Consider the following 23,118-nt stretch of genomic DNA (forward strand, 5'->3'; position numbering starts at 1 on the left):
TGTTAACTTTTTTGTATTAGCATGCTAAATGTTTCATGCTAGCTAAACCTGCTACACTACACACCGTAGGAGGATGCAATAAGCCATGCTAAATGCTAAGCTAAAACTTTTGAATGTAAAAATAATTTATCGCATTTTTCTAAAACTTTTACTAATCAAATTACAACAACAAACTGAAATGAATGCATACTGGCAGATGATATTTAGAAGTGTAATAAAAGAAAATAATATAATATTAAGAAGTCATTTACAGACTCGCATATCGCTTAAAGGCCTACTGAAATGAATTTTTTTAATTTAAACGGGGATAGCAGATCTATTCTATGTGTCATACTTGATCATTTCGCGATATTGCCATATTTTTGCTGAAAGGATTTAGTATAGAACAACGACGATAAAGATTGCAACTTTTGGTATCTGATAAAAAAAAAGGCTTGCACCTACCGGAAGTAGCGTGACGTAGTCAGTTGAACATATACGCAAAGTTCCCTATTGTTTACAATGATGGCCGCATGAAGTGAGAGAGATTTGGACCGAGAAAGCGACAATTTCCCCATTAATTTGAGCGAGGATGAAAGATTTGTGGATGAGTAAAGTGCAAGTGAAGGACTAGTGGGGAGTTGAAGCTATTCAGATAGGGAAGATGCTGTGAGAGCCGGGGGTGACCTGATATTCAGCTGGGAATGACTACAACAGTAAATAAACACAAGACATATATATACTCTATTAGCCACAACACAACCAGGCTTATATTTAATATGCCACAAATTAATCCTGCATAAAAACACCTGCGTGTTTGTTATGCTAGCTCCTAGCTCCTCTGCTAGCTCCTAGCTCCATAGAACACGCCAATACAATTCAAACACCTGATCAACACACACAATCACTCAGCCCAAAAGACCGTTTACCTAACCCAAGGTTCATAAAGCTTATATATTTTTAAAAAGTTACGTACGTGACGCGCACATACGGTCAAGTTATCGAATGTTTAGCAGCCAAGGCTGCATACTCACGGTACCTGATATTCAGCTGGGAATGACTACAACAGTAAATAAACACAAGACATATATATACTCTATTAGCCACAACACAACCAGGCTTATATTTAATATGCCACAAATTAATCCTGCATAATAACACCTGCGTGTTTGTTATGCTAGCTCCTAGCTCCTCTGCTAGCTCCTAGCTCCATAGAACACGCCAATACAATTCAAACACCCGATCAACACACACAATCACTCAGCCCAAAAGACCGTTCACCTAACCCAAGGTTCATAAAGCTTATATATTTTTAAAAAGTTACGTACGTGACGCGCACGTACGGTACGGTACGTGTTATGCTAGCTCCTAGCTCCTCTGCTAGCTCCTAGCTCCATAGAACACGCCAATACAATTCAAACACATGATCAACACACACAATCACTCAGCCCAAAAGACCGTTCACCTAACCCAAGGTTCATAAAGCTTATATATTTAAAAAAAGTTACGTACGTGACGCGCACGTACGGTACGGTACGTGTTATGCTAGCTCCTAGCTCCTCTGCTAGCTCCTAGCTCCATAGAACACGCCAATACAATTCAAACACATGATCAACACACACAATCACTCAGCCCAAAAGACCGTTCACCTAACCCAAGGTTCATAAAGCTTATATATTTAAAAAAAGTTACGTACATACGCAAAAAAAAGCCAAAGCTGCATACTCACAGTAGCACGTCTGCGTCTTTGTCATCCAAATCAAAGTAATCCTGGTAAGAGTCTGTGTTGTCCCAGTTCTCTACAGGCGTCTGTGTATCCAAATCAAAAGTCCTCCTGGTTAGAGTCTCTGTTATCCGAGTTCTTCCATCTTGACTGCATCTTTCGGGAATGTAAATAAAGAAGCGCCGGCTGTGTACTGTTGTGGCTGACTACGTTCGAAAAATACGTCCATTTCGCACCGACAACTTTCTTCTTTGCTTGCTCGGCTTCCTTCTCCATAATGCAATGAACATGATTGAAACAGATTCACGAACACAGATGTCCAGAATACTGTGGAATTATGAAATGAAAACAGAGCTTTTTCGTATCGGCTTCAATGTGGAAGGCATACCCGTGTTCGTCGGGCTACGTCACACGCATAAGTCATCCTCAGAGGCGTTTCGAACCGGAAGTTTAGCGGCAAATTTAAAATGTCACTTTATAAGTTAACCCGGCCGTATTGGCATGTGTTATAATGTTAAGATTTCATCATTGATATATAAACTATCAGACTGCGTGGTCGGTAGTAGTGGGTTTCAGTAGGCCTTTAATAAATAATATCATATTTCACTCTACTAAAGTTCAAAGTAGGTTTTATTCCTGTTATGTTGAAACAGCTGCTGAGCACAGTGGACATCAGCACCGGCGACGTCTCAGGTCTGCACGCCAAGCTGGACAGGAAGAAAGCGGTAAGAACGCCGTCAGACTTTTATGGCACAAACGCGGGCTCACAACGGCGTGGTTGTGGTGCAGGTGGAGCAGCACAACCAGCTGGTGCAGCAGAGCTTAGCCGAGCGCATGGCGGCGGCCTTCAGCGGCGTGCAGCACAGCATCAAGCAGCACGGCGCCGAACACGTTCGCATGTTGAGCGGCTACTCGCACGACATCGGTACGTCGCCGCAAACCCTTTGCGCCCGCACCTCCGATTGTCTGACGCTACTGTGTTTCCTGTCCAGACGGTCTGCTGGTGGTCAACACGGCGGCGCTGACCTCCGCTCTGGGCGGCGTGAAGGACCTGGTGGGCGGAGTTGGCCAGCTGTTGGGCGAGGGCGTGGCCCGCAGTCAGGAGCGAGCCCGGCGGCTCCCGGCGCTCTCCGAGCGCAGCAAGCAGATTGTGGAGGAGCTCCTGGTGAGGATGCATGCGCTATCGTTTCCATGACAACGGCTAACAGCAGTGTTGAAACACAAGCATAGAGAGAGTTTGGTGGCAAATATGGCGCCCTGGTTGTCACGTGATGGGCTTTTGACCAGAGGATCTCCTAAATGATTGGTCAAAAGTCCCTCAGGTGATTACAGGATGCCATGTTTGGAACCGGGTTGTCCATACGCTAAACAAGGCTCTGTAGTAAACAAAGTGATATCACCCCCTGGTGGCAGGACTTGTGCATGACCTTTTAATTCCTTTTGCACCTCTAATGTGTGTGTGTGTGTGTGTGTAGGAGGAGCACCGGCAGGACATGGAGGAGGTTCTGCAGCATCAGACTCTGATGGGTTTTTCCGTTCTCAAAGAGCTGAGCGCCACCCTCAGGAGCAGCGTGGAAGCGCAGCGAGCTGTGGCTGACAAGGTCAACTACCGTATTTTTCGGACTATAAGTCGCAGTTTTTTTAATAGTTTGGCCGGGGGTGCGACTTATACTCAGGAGCGACTTATGTGTGAAATGATTAACACATTACCGTAAAATATCAAATAATATTATTTAGCTCATTCACGTAAGAGACTAGACGTATAAGATTTCATGGGATTTAGCGATTAGGAGTGACAGATTGTTTGGTAAACGTATAGCATGTTCTATATGTTATAGTTATTTGAATGACTCTTACCATAATATGTTACGTTAACATACCAGGCACGTTCTCAGTTGGTTATTTATGCCTCATATAACATACACTTATTCAGCCTGTTGTTCACTATTCTTTATTTATTTTAAATTGCCTTTCAAATGTCTATTCTTGACACTAAAAAATGCGACTTATGCTCCAGTGCGACTTATGTTTTTTTTCCTTCTTTATCATGCATTTTCGGCCGGTGCGACTTATACTCGGAAAAATACGGTACTCCAGTGCGACTTATATATGTTTTTTTTCCTTCTTTATTATGCATTTTCGGCCTGTGCGACTTATACTCCAGAGCAATTTATAATCCGAAAAATACGGTAGTTGGCAATTTTATTAGAGGTTGACCGATAAGGATTTTTTTAGCGGTGAAAGAGGCCGATAACCGATATTTGGAGCATATATTAATTCCGAATAAAAGTCACACATTGCCGTCAAAATTGAGAATAATATTACAAACTCCAACACTACATTTTGTGTCAATGCATGTTTATCAAAAATACTAATACACTAAAAAGTGCAGGGTGTTATTGGAACAGTCGCATCTCTTATAAAGTTAAATAAAAAATGTAGCTCTCTGAAGTTTTCTATCCCTGAAATTAGAGATGTCCGATAATGGCTTTTTTGCCGATATTCCGATATTGTCCAACTCTTAAATACCGATTCCGATATCAACCGATACGATATATACAGTCACATTATTATGCCTAATTTTGTTGTGATGCCCTGCTGGATGCATTAAACAATGTAACAAGGTTTTCCAAAATAAATCAACTGAAGTTATGGGAAAAAATGCCAACATGGCACTGCCATATTTATTATTGTAGTCACAAAGTGCATTATTTTTTTTAACATGCCTCAAAACAGCAGCTTGGAATTTGGGACATGCTCTCCCTGAGAGAGCATGAGGAGGTTGGGGGGGCTAGGGGGTAGCGGGGGGTGTATATTGTAGCGTCCCGGAAGAGTTAGTGCTGCAAGGGGTTCTGGGTATTTGTTCTGTTGTGTTTATGTTGTGTTACGGTGCGGATGTTCTCCCGAGATGTGTTTGTCATTCTTGTTTGGTGTGGGTTCACAGTGTGGCGCATATTTGTAACAGTGTTAAAGGCCTACTGAAATGACATTTTTTTATTTAAACGGGGATAGCAGATCTGTTCTATGTGTCATACTTGATCATTTCGCGATATTGCCATATTTTTGCTGAAAGGATTTAGTATAAAACAACAACGATAAAGATCGCAACTTTTGGTATCTGATAAAAAAAAGACTTGCCCCTACCGGAAGTAGCGTGACGTAGTCAATTGATCATATCCACAAAGTTCCCTATTGTTTACAATGATGGCCGCCAGAAGTGAGAGAGATTCGGACCGAGAAAGCGACGATTTCCCCATTAATTTGAGCGAGGATGAAAGATTTGTGGATGAGGAAAATGCAAGTGAAGGACTAGTGGGGAGTGGAAGCGATTCAGATAGGGAAGATGCTGTGAGAGCCGGGGGTGACCTGATATTCAGCTGGGAATGACTACAATAGTAAATAAACACAAGACATATATATACTCTATTAGCCACAACACAACCAGGCTTATATTAAATATGCCACAAATTAATCCCGCATAAAAACACATAGGTGTTTGTTATGCTAGCTCCTAGCTACTAGCTCGAGCTAGTTATAGCTCGAGCGTGTTATATGGACGGGATCCCGTATATATAACCCGCCAATACAATTCAAACACCTGCACAACACACACACTCACTCAGCCCAAAGGACCGTTCACCTAACCCAAGGTTCATAAAGCTTGTATATTTAACCAAAGTTACGTACGTGACACGCACGTACGGGCAAGCGATCAAATGTTTGGAAGCGCGCGGGTGGGACCTGATATTCAGCTGGGAATGACTACAACAGTAAATAAACACAAGACATATATATACTCTATTAGCCACAACACAACCAGGCTTATATTTAATATGCCACAAATTAATCCCGCATTACAAACACCTAGGTGTTTGTTATGCTAGCTCCTAGCTCGAGCTAGTTATAGCAAGTGATCAAATGTTTGGAAGCACAGCTACGTACTCACGGTATCGCGTCTGTGTATCCAAATCAAAGTCCTGGTTAGAGTCTCTGTTGTCCGAGTTCTTCGATCTTGACTGCATCTTTCGGGAATGTAAATAAACACCGGCTGTGTTGTGTTGCTGACTTCCCTCGCAAAATATCCGCTTTGCACCGACAACTTTCTTCTTTGCTTGCTCAGCTTCTTTCTCCATAATGCAATGAACAAATTGCAACAGATTCACCAACACAGATGTCCAGATTTCTGTGGAATTATGAGATGAAAACAGAGCTATTTCGTATTGGCTTCAATGGGGAAGCCATACCTCTGTTAAACTGGCTACGTCACGCGCATACGTCATCATACCGAGACGTTTTCAAGCGGAAGTGTGGCGGGAAATTTAAAATTGCACTTTATTAGTTAACCCGGCCGTATTGGCATGTGTTGCAATGTTAAGATTTCATCATTGATATATAAACTATCAGACTGCGTGGTCGGTAGTAGTGGGTTTCAGTAGGCCTTTAAAGTTGTTTATACGGCAACCCTCAGTGTGACCTGTATGGCTGTTGACCAAGTATGCCTTGCATTCACTTAAGTGTGTGTAAAAGCCGCATATAGTATGTGACGAGAGGGTTGGCAAGTATGCCCTACATCCGTGTTTTACCGGATATGTACCGCTCAGTACAGCGGCGTTTTAAAAAGTCAGTAATTTTACTTTTTGAAACCGATACCGATCATTTCTGATATTACATTTTAAACCATTTATCGGCCGATATTATCGGACATCTCTACTTTTAATCATTTAAATATCTCAAAAATGGATGTTTAGCTTGAAATGTATTTTCCGGGTGATGGTTTCTGAAGTAGCTTCTGTTGCGGTGCACCCTGACCCGCTTTGTGTTGCCTTGGAAAACGCTGGAGGCGAAGGTAGTGCCAAAGAGGTTGTTTTTGCCAGAGTTTGTTTTTCTGTTTGTTCGCAACATAACTGAAAAAGCTATGGATGGACTTTGGTGAAATGTTCAGGAAATAAAAAACAATTCCTCTCATCATACTTATCCCTCCTTTTAGTCCCCTTTACTGCGGTTCACACCCCCACCTATCGGTCCTGCCCTCTGGCCGTGATCTGCACTGTGAATTATGGGCGATGTAGTTGATTTTTTATATATCGGTTAATGCAAAAGCGGCAGAAAAAAATTCCACCCACTAAGTTTTAGTTTTGTACCGTCAGTCGTCAAAGCATTATTGTGACGATTAGGATACCGCCGTCTTTACAATACCGTTACGCCCCGAGTCTTCTCAAAAACATTGTGCCTGGTCTTCCTGCCACAGGTGGAGGCAATGCAGGACATAGGCCAGTTCTTCAGAGGTCTGGTTCAGGAGCTGGGGGGTCTGCGCGAGGCCACGGTGCAGAGTCTGACGTCCCTTCAGGCCAAGCAGAAGCAGTTGGAGGAGGACATCCGACAAACTAAGGATCGCTACCAGAAGGTAAGAGAGAAGAGTCCCGTGTGGGGATGTGTTTTCTGGTACCGGCTCCTATTTGGGTCAGTCCAGGAAGACTGTTGTTATAGAAGTTGTTATATTCCCTAGCTCATAACATCTTTCCCCCTATAAAGAAATAATGTTAACTCAATAAAGTGTATTTCTTTTTTTAGCTTTAACTTTTCATTTTTTAGCATTGTAACCACATTTGCAAACAACTTTTCTCTTCATAGAATTTTCTTTCAATAAAGAAATAAAGTGCAAAAATGTCAAAGCATCATAACAAACAGTTATGTCAAATAGCAGCAGAATTGCACTTTTTGGAGAGCTGTATTATTTTCAGTTTTGTGCCCAAGGGACTGATTTTATTTAACACTATATTATTATTTATACACCTATAGTGATCACAGAGACAGGTTGTTTTTGTGTTACTGTATATATTTGTTTTTCTGAAAAATCCCACTTAATATACTTTGGGTAACAACAGTCCATATTTATTTATTAGTTTAATTTTTTTAGGGGGGTAACAGTAAATATTTATTTATTTATTTATTAGATTAAATTGTTTTCTTCTATAATAAAAGTGAGCTTTTGTTAAACCAAATATTAATAATTTCTTATCAAACATCATCCCTATATACAAGTATAACCCATTTACCATAATATACATCCCGAGTCCCTGGTGAGGTGACCTTTCTTCACCTTCTGACCTGCTTCAGAGCGCCGAGGAGACCATCCGGTGCCTGCAGGACCTGCACTCGTCCTCCAGAACCCTGGAGACTCCTCTTCAGGAACTTCAGGAGAACCTCAGCAGGTGAGCCTCCGTCCGACGTGGGCGAGTGTCGGAGTCACCAGACGTTTTCTGCGCTCCTCAGCGGCTGCAGCGTGGTGGAGCGCCAGGCCTCCACTCAGGCGGACCTCCTCGCCTCCACCTCCGGCTCTCTGGCCTCCTCGCTGCGGCTCCACCTGGACCAGAGTCAAGGAGCGCCGGAGGAGCTGAGCGCCTGCTGCTCTCGCCTCCATGATTCCATGTCCGGTACTAAACCCCTCCTCCTTTCCTGATATCCACATCTCTAAGTGGTGGTGTTCACATTTGAGCGGTGTCTGCAGCGCTGCTCCAACGGAACCAGGACTGGAGCTCCAGACTCAGGGAGCACACTGAGACCCAAGCCCGGGAGCAGCTGTCCTTGGTTGAGAAGATGTGCGCTGATGCAGAGGACCTCAGTCAGGTAAGAAGGTTCTGGTGAGACAGGTCTAGTCTCCATGGTTACCAGGCGTCTTCCCGCCTTCAGAGTGTGAAGACACACGGCGTGGAGAAGGTCCACGCCATAGAGGTGCAGCTGTCTGGCCAGCACCAGGAGTTGAAGGAAGCCCTCCAGACGCTGCAGAAGCAGACCTCCTTGGATGGCGCCGTGCGGGACCGCCATCAGGCCGAGATCCTCGTCCAGGTGGAGGCCAGTCAACAGATGCTCGACACCTTCCTGCAGGAGGAGCTGCAGCGCGACGTTCCCACAGGTAAGCAGGTCCCCCGCCACCTCGCTCCGCCTCCAACTTCACCCGCGGTTTTTGTCCCCTCAGGCCAGACGCCTCAGCGGCGGGAGTTTGTCTATCCCCGCCAGGTGGCCAAGAAGTGGAGCCACGCCGAGCTGGAGAGTCTGAGGAGGCAGCAGGAGGAGCTGAGGGCCGCCGCAAAGGAGGAGGAGCTAGAAGACGAGGAGGAGGATGACAAACACAGCCAGGTGAGCATGCCGCCATTTTAAACTGTATTAGCATTTTTAATGTATGTCAGGTTTTATTTTGACCAATAGTATGTAAATAATAGACAGTATATTGTATTTGTTTTGATGGTGTGGTAATAGACTGCATACACTATTTGTTTTGATGGTGTGGTAATAGACTGCATACACTATTTGTTTGATGGTGTGGTAATAGACTACATACACTATTTGTTTTGATGGTGTGGTAATAGACTGCATACACTATTTGTTTTGATGGTGTGGTAATAGACTGCATACATTATTTGTTTTGATGGTGTGGTAATAGACTACATACATTATTTGTTTTGATGGTGTGGTAATAGACTACATACATTATTTGTTTTGATGGTGTGGTAATAGACTACATACACTATTTGTTTTGATGGTGTGGTAATAGACTACATACATTATTTGTTTTGATGGTGTGGTAATAGACTACATACACTATTTGTTTTGATGGTGTGGTAATAGACTACATACACTATTTGTTTTGATGGTGTGGTAATAGACTACATACACTATTTGTTTTGATGGTGTGGTAATAGACTACATACATTATTTGTTTTGATGGTGTGGTAATAGACTACATACACTATTTGTTTTGATGGTGTGGTAATAGACTACATACATTATTTGTTTTGATGGTGTGGTAATAGACTACATACATTATTTGTTTTGATGGTGTGGTAATAGACTACATACACTATTTGTTTTGATGGTGTGGTAATAGACTACATACACTATTTGTTTTGATGGTGTGGTAATAGACAGTATATTGTATTTGTTTTGATGGTGTGGTAATAGACTACATACATTATTTGTTTTGATGGTGTGGTAATAGACTACATACACTATTTGTTTTGATGGTGTGGTAATAGACTGCATACACTATTTTTTTGATGGTGTGGTAATAGACTGCATACACTATTTGTTTTGATGGTGTGGTAATAGACTGCATACACTATTTTTTTGATGGTGTGGTAATAGACTACATACATTATTTGTTTTGATGGTGTGGTAATAGACTACATACAGTATATATTGGGTTTGTTTTGATGGTGTGGTAATAGACTACATACATTATTTGTTTTGATGGTGTGGTAATAGACTGCATACATTATTTGTTTTGATGGTGAAAAAATTCCAAGATGGCTGCGCTTCAGAGCAGCGGCTTCGTGCGAGCGCTCCTGGAAGTGAGGGCAAAAATACCCCTCAATTCAGTCAATTTCATGGCTGGCTCACAGCGTGTTCACTCCGTGATCACTTACGACCGACTTACAATTCTGGATGTGGAGAGATCGGGCCATTTTGGGCTGATAGATGCGTGTACGATGGACCTGCTCGCTAGCTTGGGAATTCTTCGCGAGCTACATCCAGCAGTGGCCTTTGAAGCAGCGGCGTCGACTACCAGCGGAGACGGTCAGCGAAAGAGACGTAAGCGGTGCGCTCGGAAGCAGAAGCGGGGGTGTCGGGCGGGGCTAACAACAAAGCTAAATGCTATGTTGTTAGCGGGGCTAACGAAAAAGCTAAATGCTAATCCACAAAGAAGCGCTAATAAGGAGTCTGTTAAGCTAGAACTAGCCAGCGCCAGGCTGGATAATCCCTGCACACATAGCAATTCTTCTAGAATAATATACAACTCACATAATGTTTTTTCTGCGTCAGAGGTGGACATGCATTTTACTGAGGTGGCAAACAATCTAAAAATTCCTGTCATATCAATTCCTAGATATGGTCGAAATTATTTAAAGTGCACTATGCATAATAAACGTAACATTATTAATATTGCTACTACGGATACTTTCAACAAAAACTCCTCAAAACAGCCCACTACCTATAATATGGGCTTTTTAAACATAAGGTCATTGTCTTCCAAAACGTTATTAGTTAATGAAATCATCAGAGACAACAATCTTGATGTCGTTGGTTTAGCCGAGACCTGGCTCAAACCAGACGAATTTTTTGCGCTGGGTGAGGCGTCTCCTCCTGGCTATGCGGGAACGCATATTGCCCGCCCCATTAAAAGGGGTGGGGGTGTTGCACTAATATACAACAAAAACTTTAGCCTTACCTCGGACCTAAATAATAAATATAACTCGTTTGAGGTGCTCACTATGAGGTTTGTCACACCGCTGCCTCTGCACCTGGCTGTCATCTACCGCCCCCCAGGGCCCTATTCGGACTTTATCAATGAATTTTCAGAGTTCGTTGCTGATCTAGTGACGCACGCCGACAATATAATCATAATGGGAGACTTTAACATCCATATGAATACCCCATCGGACCCTCCATGCGTGGCGCTCCAGACTATAATTGATAGCTGTGGTCTTACACAAATAATAAATGAACCCACGCATCGCAACGGTAATACGATAGATCTAGTGCTTGTCAGGGGTGTCACCACCTCTAAAGTTACGATACTCCCGTACACTAAAGTAATGTCCGATCATTACCTTATAAAATTCGAAGTTCGGACTCATTGTCAACAAACTAATAATAATAATAATAACTACTATAGCAGCCGCAACATTAATACTGCCACAACAACGACTCTTACTGACCTACTGCCTTCAGTAATGGCACCATTCCCAAATTATGTGGGCTCTATTGATAACCTCACTAACAACTTTAACGACGCCCTGCGCGACACCATTGCTATTGTAGCACCGCTAAAGCCAAAAAGGGCCCCTAAAAGGCGTACCCCATGGTTTACAGAAGAAACTAAAGCCCAGAAATTATCATGTAGAAAGCTGGAACGCAAATGGCGTACGACTAAACTTGAGGTTTTCCATCAAGCATGGAGTGATAGTTTAATAACTTATAAACGCATGCTTACCTCAGCTAAAGCTAAATATTACTCAAATCTCATCCACCTCAACAAAAATGATCCTAAATTTTTGTTTAGTACAGTAGCATCGCTAACCCAACAAGGGACTCCTCCCAGTAGCTCCACCCACTCAGCAGATGACTTTATGAATTTCTTTAATAAGAAAATTGAACTCATCAGAAAAGAGATTAAAGACAATGCATCCCAGCCACAACTGGGTTCTATTAACACAAATATGACTGTATATACGACGGACATTGCCCTCCAAAATAGTTTCTCTCTCTTTGATGAAATAACATTGGAGGAATTGTTAAAATGTGTAAATGGGACAAAACAAACAACATGTTTACTTGACCCAATTCCTGGGAAACTTATCAAGGAGATTTTTGTTTTATTAGGTCCATCAGTGTTAAATATTATAAACCTATCACTTTCCTCTGGTACTGTTCCTCTAGCATTCAAAAAAGCGGTTATTCATCCTCTACTCAAAAGACCTAACCTCGATCCTGACCTCATGGTGAACTACCGGCCGGTGTCCCACCTACCGTTTATCTCGAAAATTCTCGAAAAAATTGTCGCACAGCAGCTAAATGAACACTTAGTGACTAACAATCTCTGTGAACCTTTTCAATCCGGTTTCAGGGCAAATCACTCTACGGAGACAGCCCTCGCAAAAATGACTAATGATCTATTGCTGACGATGGATTCTGATGCTTCATCTATGTTGCTGCTTCTTGATCTTAGCGCCGCTTTCGATACTGTTGATCATAATATTTTATTAGAGCGTATCAAAACGCGTATTGGGATGTCAGACTTAGCCTTGTCTTGGTTTAACTCTTATCTTACTGACAGGATGCAGTGTGTCTCCCATAACAATGTGACCTCGGACTATGTTAAGGTAACGTGCGGAGTTCCCCAGGGTTCAGTTCTTGGCCCTGCACTCTTTAGTATTTACATGCTGCCGCTAGGTGACATTATACGCAAATACGGTGTTAGCTTTCACTGTTATGCTGATGACACCCAACTCTACATGCCCCTAAAGCTGACCAACACGCCGGATTGTAGTCAGCTGGAGGCGTGTCTTAATGAAATTAAACAATGGATGTCCGCTAACTTTTTGCAACTCAACGCTAAGAAAACGGAAATGCTGATTATCGGTCCTGCTCAACACCAACATCTATTTAATAATACCACCTTAACATTTGACAACCAAACAATTAAACAAGGCGACTCGGTAAAGAATCTGGGTATTATCTTCGACCCAACTCTCTCGTTTGAGTCACACATTAAGAGTGTTACTAAAACGGCCTTCTTTCATCTCCGTAATATCGCTAAAATTCGTTCCATTTTGTCCACAAGCGATGCTGAGATCATTATCCATGCGTTCGTTACATCTCGTCTCGATTACTGTAACGTATTATTTTCGGGCCTCCCTATGTCTAGCATTAAAAGATTACAGATGGTACAAAATGCGGCTGCTAGACTTTTGACAAAAACAAGAAAGTTTGATCATATTACGCCTATACTGGCTCACTTGCACTGGCTTCCTGTGCACCTAAGATGCGACTTTAAGGTTTTACTACTTACGTATAAAATACTACACGGTCAAGCTCCTGCCTATCTTGACGATTGTATTGTACCATATGTCCCGGCAAGAAATCTGCGTTCAAAGAACTCCGGCTTATTAGTGATTCCCAGAGCCCAAAAAAAGTCTGCGGGCTATAGAGCGTTTTCTATTCGGGCTCCAGTACTATGGAATGCCCTCCCGGTAAAAGTTAGAGATGCTACCTCAGTAGAAGCATTTAAGTCTCATCTTAAAACTCATTTGTATACTCTAGCCTTTAAATAGACTCCCTTTTTAGACCAGTTGATCTGCCGTTTCTTTTCTTTTCTTTTCTACTCTGCTCCGGGGTGGACCGCTAGCCTGTCCATCAGATGGGGACATCTCTACGCTGCTGACCCGTCTCCACTCGGGATGGTTCCCGCTGGCCCCACCATGGACTGGACTTTCGCTGATGTGTTGGACTTTCACAATATTATATCAGACCCACTCGACACCGAGGATGTCGTTGTGGCTTGTACAGCCCTTTGAGACACTAGTGATTTAGGGCTATATAAATAAACATTGATTGATGATTGATTGATGGTGTGGTAATAGACTACATACAGTATATATTGGGTTTGTTTTGATGGTGTGGTAATAGACTACATACATTATTTGTTTTGATGGTGTGGTAATAAACTACATACATTATTTGTTTTGATGGTGTGGTAATAGACTACATACACTATATTGTGTTTGTTTTGATGGTGTGGTAATAGACTACATACAGCATATTGTGTTTGTTTTGATGGTGTGGTAATAGACTACATACATTATTTGTTTTGATGGTGTGGTAATAGACTACATACAGTATATTGTGTTTGTTTTGATGGTGTGGTAATAGACTACATACATTATTTGTTTTGATGGTGTGGTAATAGACTACATACAGTATATTGTGTTTGTTTTGATGGTGTGGTAATAGACTACATACATTATTTGTTTTGATGGTGTGGTAATAGACTACATACATTATTTGTTTTGATGGTGTGGTAATAGACTACATACATTATTTGTTTTGATGGTGTGGTAATAGACTACATACAGTATATATTGGGTTTGTTTTGATGGTGTGGTAATAGACTACATACATTATTTGTTTTGATGGTGTGGTAATAGACTGCATACATTATTTGTTTTGATGGTGTGGTAATAGACTACATACAGTATATATTGGGTTTGTTTTGATGGTGTGGTAATAGACTACATACATTATTTGTTTTGATGGTGTGGTAATAAACTACATACATTATTTGTTTTGATGATGTGGTAATAGACTACATACACTATATTGTGTTTGTTTTGATGGTGTGGTAATAGACTACATACAGCATATTGTGTTTGTTTTGATGGTGTGGTAATAGACTACATACATTATTTGTTTTGATGGTGTGGTAATAGACTACATACAGTATATTGTGTTTGTTTTGATGGTGTGGTAATAGACTACATACATTATTTGTTTTGATGGTGTGGTAATAGACTACATACAGTATATTGTGTTTGTTTTGATGGTGTGGTAATAGACTACATACAGTATATTGTGTTTGTTTTGATGGTGTGGTAATAGACTACATACATTATTTGTTTTGATGGTGTGGTAATAGACTACATACAGTATATTGTGTTTGTTTTGATGGTGTGGTAATAGACTACATACATTATTTGTTTTGATGGTGTGGTAATAGACTACATACAGTATATATTGGGTTTGTTTTGATGGTGTGGTAATAGACTACATACATTATTTGTTTTGATGGTGTGGTAATAAACTACATACATTATTTGTTTTGATGATGTGGTAATAGACTACATACACTATATTGTGTTTGTTTTGATGGTGTGGTAATAGACTACATACATTATTTGTTTTGATGGTGTGGTAATAGACTACATACAGTATATTGTGTTTGTTTTGATGGTGTGGTAATAGACTACATACATTATTTGTTTTGATGGTGTGGTAATAGACTACATACAGCATATTGTGTTTGTTTTGATGGTGTGGTAATAGACTACATACATTATTTGTTTTGATGGTGTGGTAATAGACTACATACAGTATATTGTGTTTGTTTTGATGGTGTGGTAATAGACTACATACATTATTTGTTTTGATGGTGTGGTAATAGACTACATACAGTATATTGTGTTTGTTTTGATGGTGTGGTAATAGACTACATACAGTATATATTGTATTTGTTTTGATGGTGTGGCGGCTTTTAATTTGCCGTGGTGGTGCGCCACTATGGATGACAGCACCTGCTCATGTTTGTGTAACGGCCAGCAGGTGGCAGCTGGCCATACAGTGGCCTAGTGGTTAGAGTGTCCGCCCTGCGACCGGTAGGTTGTGAGTTCAAACTCACAACCTCATCAAAAGACTATAAAAACGGGAGCCATTACCTCCCTGCTTGGCACTCAGCATCAAGGGCTGGAATTGGGGGTTAAATCACCAAAAATGATTCCCGGGCGCGGCCACCGCTGCTGCTCACTGCTCCCCTCACCTCCCAGGGGGTGATCAAGGGTGATGGGTCAAATGCAGAGAAAAATTGTGCCACACCTTGTGTGTGTGTGTGTGTGTGTGTGTGTGTGTGTGTGTGTGTGTGTGTGTGTGTGTGTGTGTGTGTGTGTGTGTGTGTGTGTGTGTGTGTGTGTGTGTGTGTGTGTGTGTGTGTGTGTGTGTGTGTGTGTGTGTGTGTGTGTGTGTGTGTGTGTCTCACACACACACACACACACACAATCAGTGGTATTTTAACTTGAACTTAACATTGCAGCAGTGAAGGTGATTGAATATATTGATGTATTTGTGCGCCTCAGGACTCCCAGGGGGAGGAGCTAAGCATCAGCAACGAAAGCATGGCCACCGAGGGTTCCTTCGCCGACGAGAACCTGGTCTTCAACGAGAACAGCCGCGTTCCCTTCTTCAAGGTGAGCGGCAGACGTGTCCAGGAGACGGACGACGATAAATATTCATATTTATTCAAGATGCTTCCTGTGCAGCAAAAGACGGGCAGGAAGAAGAAGGCGAAGGCGCTCAGCAGGAACAAAGCGTGTGACGATGACGCCATGTCGACCCCGCTGAAGTCCAAACTTCCTCTGCGCTGTCAAAACTAAACATTTCTTCTGTCTTTCAACCTCATTGGCTTATTTTACCATTTCATATTTTAACAGTCTTTGTTCCATTTTTATCTGTGTGAAATAAATAAATGAATGTTGATTACGTCATGACTTGGAATAAAAAGTTGTTCAAGTATGAGGCACATATTTGAGAGGAGATGAATGCTGATCACATTTATTTTTGCTAAAAGGACACAAAATCCAGCTTGGATGGCAAATGGCAAAGATTCCTTTCTTTTTGTACTACTTCATTTTACATCAATTCACAGTACTGATCATTCAAAAGTCCACTTTTTGTTAGGCCGCAGATATAGATTTAAGCTACCGTCAGAATCTTGTTTTTAAAAAATATATATATATTTTTTATTTTATCAAAAAGTCAGTGGCGCCCCCGTGCGTCAATCGCTGCAATGACAAGACAGAAAGCGCTTAAAAATGTGGCGATAATACTCCGATTTTTTTTGTATTTAATTGTTCATAGTCTTGTTCCCTTTTACTCCTAAGAAAGCTATTTTTTGGTACAAAACGTTCAAATCAGAACGTGACGTCGCAAAAACAAAATTAAAAAGGAAGTGACAGTCTTCGCGCATGCGTAGACGCGTCCTGTCATGACTAAAATATAAAAACAAATTGTTGCTAGACGGCCACTCTTACAACAAAAATGGCGAGTTTTTGTGCTCGTTGGGAATAATAAACGAAGTAATTCCAATATTGCTAACTAATATAAGAATGAATTTTAAAAGTGATTCGCAGTCAGTGGCGCCCCCGTGCGTCAATCGCTGCAATGACAAGAGCGAAAGCGCTTAAAAATGTGGCGATAATTAATATTCCGAATTTTTTTTTAATTGTTCATAGTCTTGTTCCCTTTTACTCCTAAAAAAGCTATTTTTTGGTACAAAACATTCATTAAACGTTCAAATCAGAACATGACGTCGTAAAAAAATACATTGAAAAGGAAGCGACAGTCTTCGCGCATGCGTAGACGCGTCCTGTCATGACTTCAAAATGCCGAAAATGTAAAAACAAATTGTTGCTGGACGGTCACTCTTACAACAAAAATGGCGATTTTTTTTTTGTGCTCGTCGAGAATAATAACAAACGAAGTAATTCCAATATTGCTAACTATTATAAGAATGAATTTTAAAAGCGATTCGCAGTTCATATATCAAGTCGTACGAACAAATGCAGCGTCACTGTGATCGCCTGCTGCCCTCTAGCGGCGTGTTGGAGGCGTGCAGCCCTCCTGCTACTGCGCATGCGTGTAACAGGAAATGCCATTCCACATGAGTAGAATATTCCGATCATTTTATATACTTCATTAAGATATTGTCCCGATCTTTAAAGCATTACAACTCGATATCATTTTAGACGGGTGTCTTTTTTTTCCTTTTAATTTTATAAACTTTTATTTCTAAACTGAAACGTTTACAAACAATCGAGAAATAATAATCAAAATAAGTACAATAACAAGACGGGTGTCGTTTATCGCTACGCGCTGTCTCCGATGACGTCATTGTCGTGTCGTCACACTTTGTAGTTTTTGGTTTGGACTACAAAAACCGGCTGTAGTGCAGCGGACGCGCGCGCGCGCGTGCACAGCAGATGACAAAAGGTCCCGCGCTCCTCTTCCTCCTCTTCATCTGTGCTGACGTCACGGGGACGGTCAACATGTCAACAGGAAGTGGATTGGTGTCGGTGGACTTTGAAGTCTTTGGTCACGTTCAAGGTGTGTGTTCGTGTGCGTGCGTGTGTGTGTGTGTGTGTGTGTGTGTGTGTGTGTGTGTGTGTGTGTGTGTGTGTGTGTGTGTGTGTGTGTGTGTGTGTGTGTGTGTGTGTGTGTGTGTGTGTGTGTGTGTGTGTGTGTGTGTGTGTGTGTGTGACATGATCTGCTTCTTAATTTAGAAAGTAGTTTGCATGTCACTGAGGAGAAAGTCCTGATTTATTTCAACATTTGTGTGTTTGTGGCAGGAGTTTGCTTCAGGATGGTGAGTTTTGATCACTTTGTTGACATTTGTTGTCATAAACATATCATCAATACGTTGTATAAACATAATTCATGTAAACATGTACAATAAAAACATATATCATAAACATATATCAAATGTTATGTAAATATGTTTTCATGTAAACATATTTCATGTAAACATATATCATAAACATATTCCACATAAACATATATTACATAAACACATGTTATGTAAACATGTACAATATAAAGATGTAAAATATAAACATATATCTTGTAAACATATTCCATATAAAAGTGTATTACTTAAACATATGTCAAGTAAACATGTGCAATATGAAGATGTAAAATATAAACATATAATGTAAACATGCGTAATATAAACATATATAATGTAAACATGTGTAATATAAACATACATCTTGAACATATTCCATATAAACGTATATTACATAAACACATGTTATGTAAACATATGTCAAGTAAACATGTAAAATATAAAGATGTAAAAATATAAACATATATAATAGAAACATGTGTAATATAAACATATATCATAAACATATTCCATATAAAAGTATATTACATAAACACATGTAAAATAAAAACACATATAATGTAAACATATATCATAAACATATTCCATATAAACGTATATTACATAAACATATATAAAGTAAACATGTAAAATATAAAGATGTAACATATAAACATACATAACGTAAACATGTGTATTATAAACATATATCATGAACATATTCCATAGAAACGTATATTACATAAACACATGTTATGTAAACATATATCAAGTAAACATGTAAAATATAAAGATGTAAAATATAAACATATATAATGTAAACATGTGTAATATAAACATATATCTTGAACATATTCCATATAAATGTATATTACATAAACACATGTTATGTAAACATATCAAGTAAACATGTAAAATATAAAGATGTAAAATATAAATATATTTAATGTAAACATGTGTAATATAAACATATATCTCAAACATATTCCATACAAACGTACATTACATAAACACATGTCAAATAACAACATATATCATAAACATATTCCATATAAACATATATTACATAAACACATGTTATGTAAACATGTAAGATACAAAGATGTAAAATATAAACATATATAGTGTAAACATGTGTAATATAAACATATATCTTGAACATATTCCATATAAACGTATATAACATAAACACATGTTATGTAAACATTTATCAAGTAAACTTGTAAAATATAAAGATGTAAAATATAAACATATATAGTGTAAACATGTGTAATATAAACATATATCTTGAACATATTCCATATAAATGTAAATTACATAAACACATGTTATGTAAACATATATCAAGTAAACATGTAAAATATAAAGATGTAAAATATAAACATATTTAATGTAAACATGTGTAATATAAACATATATCACGAACATATTCCATACAAACGTACATTACATAAACACATGTCAAATAAAAACATATATCATGTAAACATATATCATAAACATATTCCATATAAACATATATTACATAAACACATGTTATGTAAACATGTAAGATATAAAGATGTAAAATATAAACATATATAGTGTAAACATGTGTAATATAAACATATATCTTGAACATATTCCATATAAACGTATATTACATAAACACATGTTATGTAAACATATATCAAGTAAACATGTAAAATATAAAGATGTAAAATATAAACATATTTAATGTAAACATGTGTAATATAAACATATTTAATGTAAACATGTGTAATATAAACATATATCACAAACATATTCCATACAAACGTACATTACATAAACACATGTCAAATAACAACATATATCATAAACATATTCCATATAAACATATATTACATAAACACATGTTATGTAAACATGTAAGATACAAAGATGTAAAATATAAACATATATAGTGTAAACATGTGTAATATAAACATATATCTTGAACATATTCCATATAAACGTAAATTACATAAACACATGTTATGTAAACATATATCAAGTAAACATGTAAAATATAAAGATGTAAAATATAAACATATATAATGTAAACATGTGTAATATAAACATATATCTTGAACATATTCCATATAGATGTATATTACATAAACACATGTTATGTAAACATATCAAGTAAACATGTAAAATATAAAGATGTAAAATATAAACATATTTAATGTAAACATGTGTAATATAAACATATATCTCAAACATATTCCATACAAACGTACATTACATAAACACATGTCAAATAACAACATATATCATAAACATATTCCATATAAACACATGTTATGTAAACATGTAAGATACAAAGATGTAAAATATAAACATATATAGTGTAAACATGTGTAATATAAACATATATCTTGAACATATTCCATATAAACGTATATAACATAAACACATGTTATGTAAACATTTATCAAGTAAACTTGTAAAATATAAAGATGTAAAATATAAACATATATAGTGTAAACATGTGTAATATAAACATATATCTTGAACATATTCCATATAAATATAAATTACATAAACACATGTTATGTAAACATATATCAAGTAAACATGTAAAATATAAAGATGTAAAATATAAACATATTTAATGTAAACATGTGTAATATAAACATATATCACGAACATATTCCATACAAACGTACATTACATAAACACATGTCAAATAAAAACATATCATGTAAACATATATCATAAACATATTCCATATATACATATATTACATAAACACATGTTATGTAAACATGTAAGATATAAAGATGTAAAATATAAACATATATAGTGTAAACATGTGTAATATAAACATATATCTTGAACTTATTCCATATAAACGTATATTACATAAACACATGTTATGTAAACATATGTCAAGTAAACATGTAAAATATAAAGATGTAAAATATAAACATATATATTAGAAACATGTGTAATATAAACATATATCATAAACATATTCCATATAAAAGTATATTACATAAACACATGTCAAATAAAAACACATATCATGTAAACATATATCATAAACATATTCCATATAAACATATATTACATAAACATATATAAAGTAAACATGTAAAATATAAATATGTAACATATAAACATATATAATGTAAACATGTGTATTATAAACATATATCATGAACATATTCCATAGAAACGTATATTACATAAACACATGTTATGTAAAGATGTAAAACATAAAGATGTAAAATGTCAACATATTTCATGTATAAAATGAGGTGTGAAACATGTTTGTTGTTGATGAAAATCATTCCAATATTTGATGAATACAAAAGTCCAAGTAGTTTGAAGACTAAAAGCAAAACATGTGTTGTCTCTTCCTGCTTCTACACTTCAACTCTACTATAAAATATCATCTTAAATGTTCAACTTGCTTTCTGACACTCAAACTGAATAAATACCTGAAAAGTAAGTCATGATTATGAGATAAGAAAGTTAAATAATAATCACATAAAACTTTTATCTCATTATTTTGACTTTCTATCTTATAATTATGACTTTTTATCTCATAATTGTTACTTTTTATCTCATAATTACGACTTTTTATCTCATAATTATGACTCTTTTTCTCATAATTATGACTCTTTTTCTCATAATTATGGCTCTTTATCTCATAATTACGACTTTTTGTCTCATAATTATGACTCTTTTTCTCATGATTGTTGACTTTATATCTCAATCAATCAATCAATCAAAGTTTACTTGTATAGCCCTAAATCACGAGTGTCTCAAAGGGCTGCACAAGCCACAACAACATCCTTGGCTCAGATCCCACATCAGGGCAAGAAAAAACTCAACCCAATGGGATGACAATGAGAAACCTTATTTATATCTCATAATTATAACTTTTTATCTCGTAATTATGACTTTGTATCTCATAATTATGACTCTTTTTCTCATAATTAAGGCTCTTTATCTCATAATTACGATTTTTTTTATCTCATAATTACGACTTTTTGTCTCATAATCATGACTTTTTATCTGATATGACTGTATCTCATAATTTACTCTTTTTCTCATAATTACGACTTTTTTATCTCATAATTACAACTTTTTAACTCTTAATTTTGACTTTTTGTCTCATAATTATGACTTTTTATCTCATTGTTATAACCTTATATCTCATAATTGAGTCTTTATGTCATAATTATGACTTTTAATCTCATAATTACGATTTTTTATCTCATAATTATGACTTTTTATCTCATAATTATGACTTTTTATCTCATAATTGCGACTCTTTATCTCATAATTACGACTTTTTATCTCATAATTACGACGTTTTGTCTCATAATTACGACTCTTTATCTCATAATTACGACTTTTTATCTCATAATTATGACTTTTTATCTGATTGTTATAACTTTATATCTCATAATTGAGTCTTTATCTCATAATTACGACTTTTTATCTAATAATTATGACTTTTTATCTCAGAATGACAACTTGTTATCTCATAATTACGACTTTTTGTCTCATAATTATGACTTTTTATCTGATATGACTGTATTTCATAATTAACTATTTTTCTCATAATTACGACTTTTTTATCTCATAATTACAACTTTTTAACTCTTAATTTTGACTTTTTGTCTCATAATTATGACTTTTTTATCTCATTTTCATAACTTTATATCTCATATTTGAGTCTTTGTCATAATTA

The 23,118-nt window shown here is 37.6% G+C and overlaps 2 protein-coding genes across 6 annotated transcripts in view; both read left to right on the top strand.

The window, feature by feature from the left end:
• Positions 1–16,512, top strand: part of kif11 (kinesin family member 11) — a 31,841-nt gene extending 15,329 nt beyond the window's left edge. The window contains exons 16-27 of one of the 2 annotated variants that reach the window (XM_062059455.1): positions 2,356–2,427; positions 2,492–2,627; positions 2,695–2,867; positions 3,178–3,303; positions 6,951–7,106; positions 7,820–7,914; positions 7,976–8,136; positions 8,211–8,329; positions 8,393–8,615; positions 8,679–8,839; positions 16,105–16,215; positions 16,273–16,512. In XM_062059455.1, the coding sequence (XP_061915439.1) occupies positions 2,356–2,427; positions 2,492–2,627; positions 2,695–2,867; positions 3,178–3,303; positions 6,951–7,106; positions 7,820–7,914; positions 7,976–8,136; positions 8,211–8,329; positions 8,393–8,615; positions 8,679–8,839; positions 16,105–16,215; positions 16,273–16,401 (1,662 nt within the window). In that variant the 3' untranslated portion in view covers positions 16,402–16,512. The remainder of the gene's footprint in view (positions 1–2,355; positions 2,428–2,491; positions 2,628–2,694; positions 2,868–3,177; positions 3,304–6,950; positions 7,107–7,819; positions 7,915–7,975; positions 8,137–8,210; positions 8,330–8,392; positions 8,616–8,678; positions 8,840–16,104; positions 16,216–16,272) is intronic. The other variant, XM_062059456.1, reaches the window with a different exon arrangement.
• A 1,361-nt stretch (positions 16,513–17,873) lies between these two features.
• LOC133656959 (acylphosphatase-2-like) overlaps positions 17,874–23,118 on the top strand; it is a 19,156-nt gene continuing 13,911 nt past the window's right edge. For all 4 annotated transcript variants that reach the window (XR_009827209.1, XR_009827210.1, XR_009827211.1 and 1 more), the window contains exons 1-2: positions 17,874–18,130; positions 18,373–18,389. Coding sequence is in view for 1 of the 4 variants with exons in the window: in XM_062057846.1 (XP_061913830.1) it covers positions 18,007–18,130; positions 18,373–18,389 (141 nt within the window). In the remaining 3 variants the exon portion in view is untranslated. The remainder of the gene's footprint in view (positions 18,131–18,372; positions 18,390–23,118) is intronic.

Source organism: Entelurus aequoreus, linkage group LG09 (assembly GCF_033978785.1).
Source record: "Entelurus aequoreus isolate RoL-2023_Sb linkage group LG09, RoL_Eaeq_v1.1, whole genome shotgun sequence".
NCBI lineage: Eukaryota > Metazoa > Chordata > Actinopteri > Syngnathiformes > Syngnathidae > Entelurus > Entelurus aequoreus.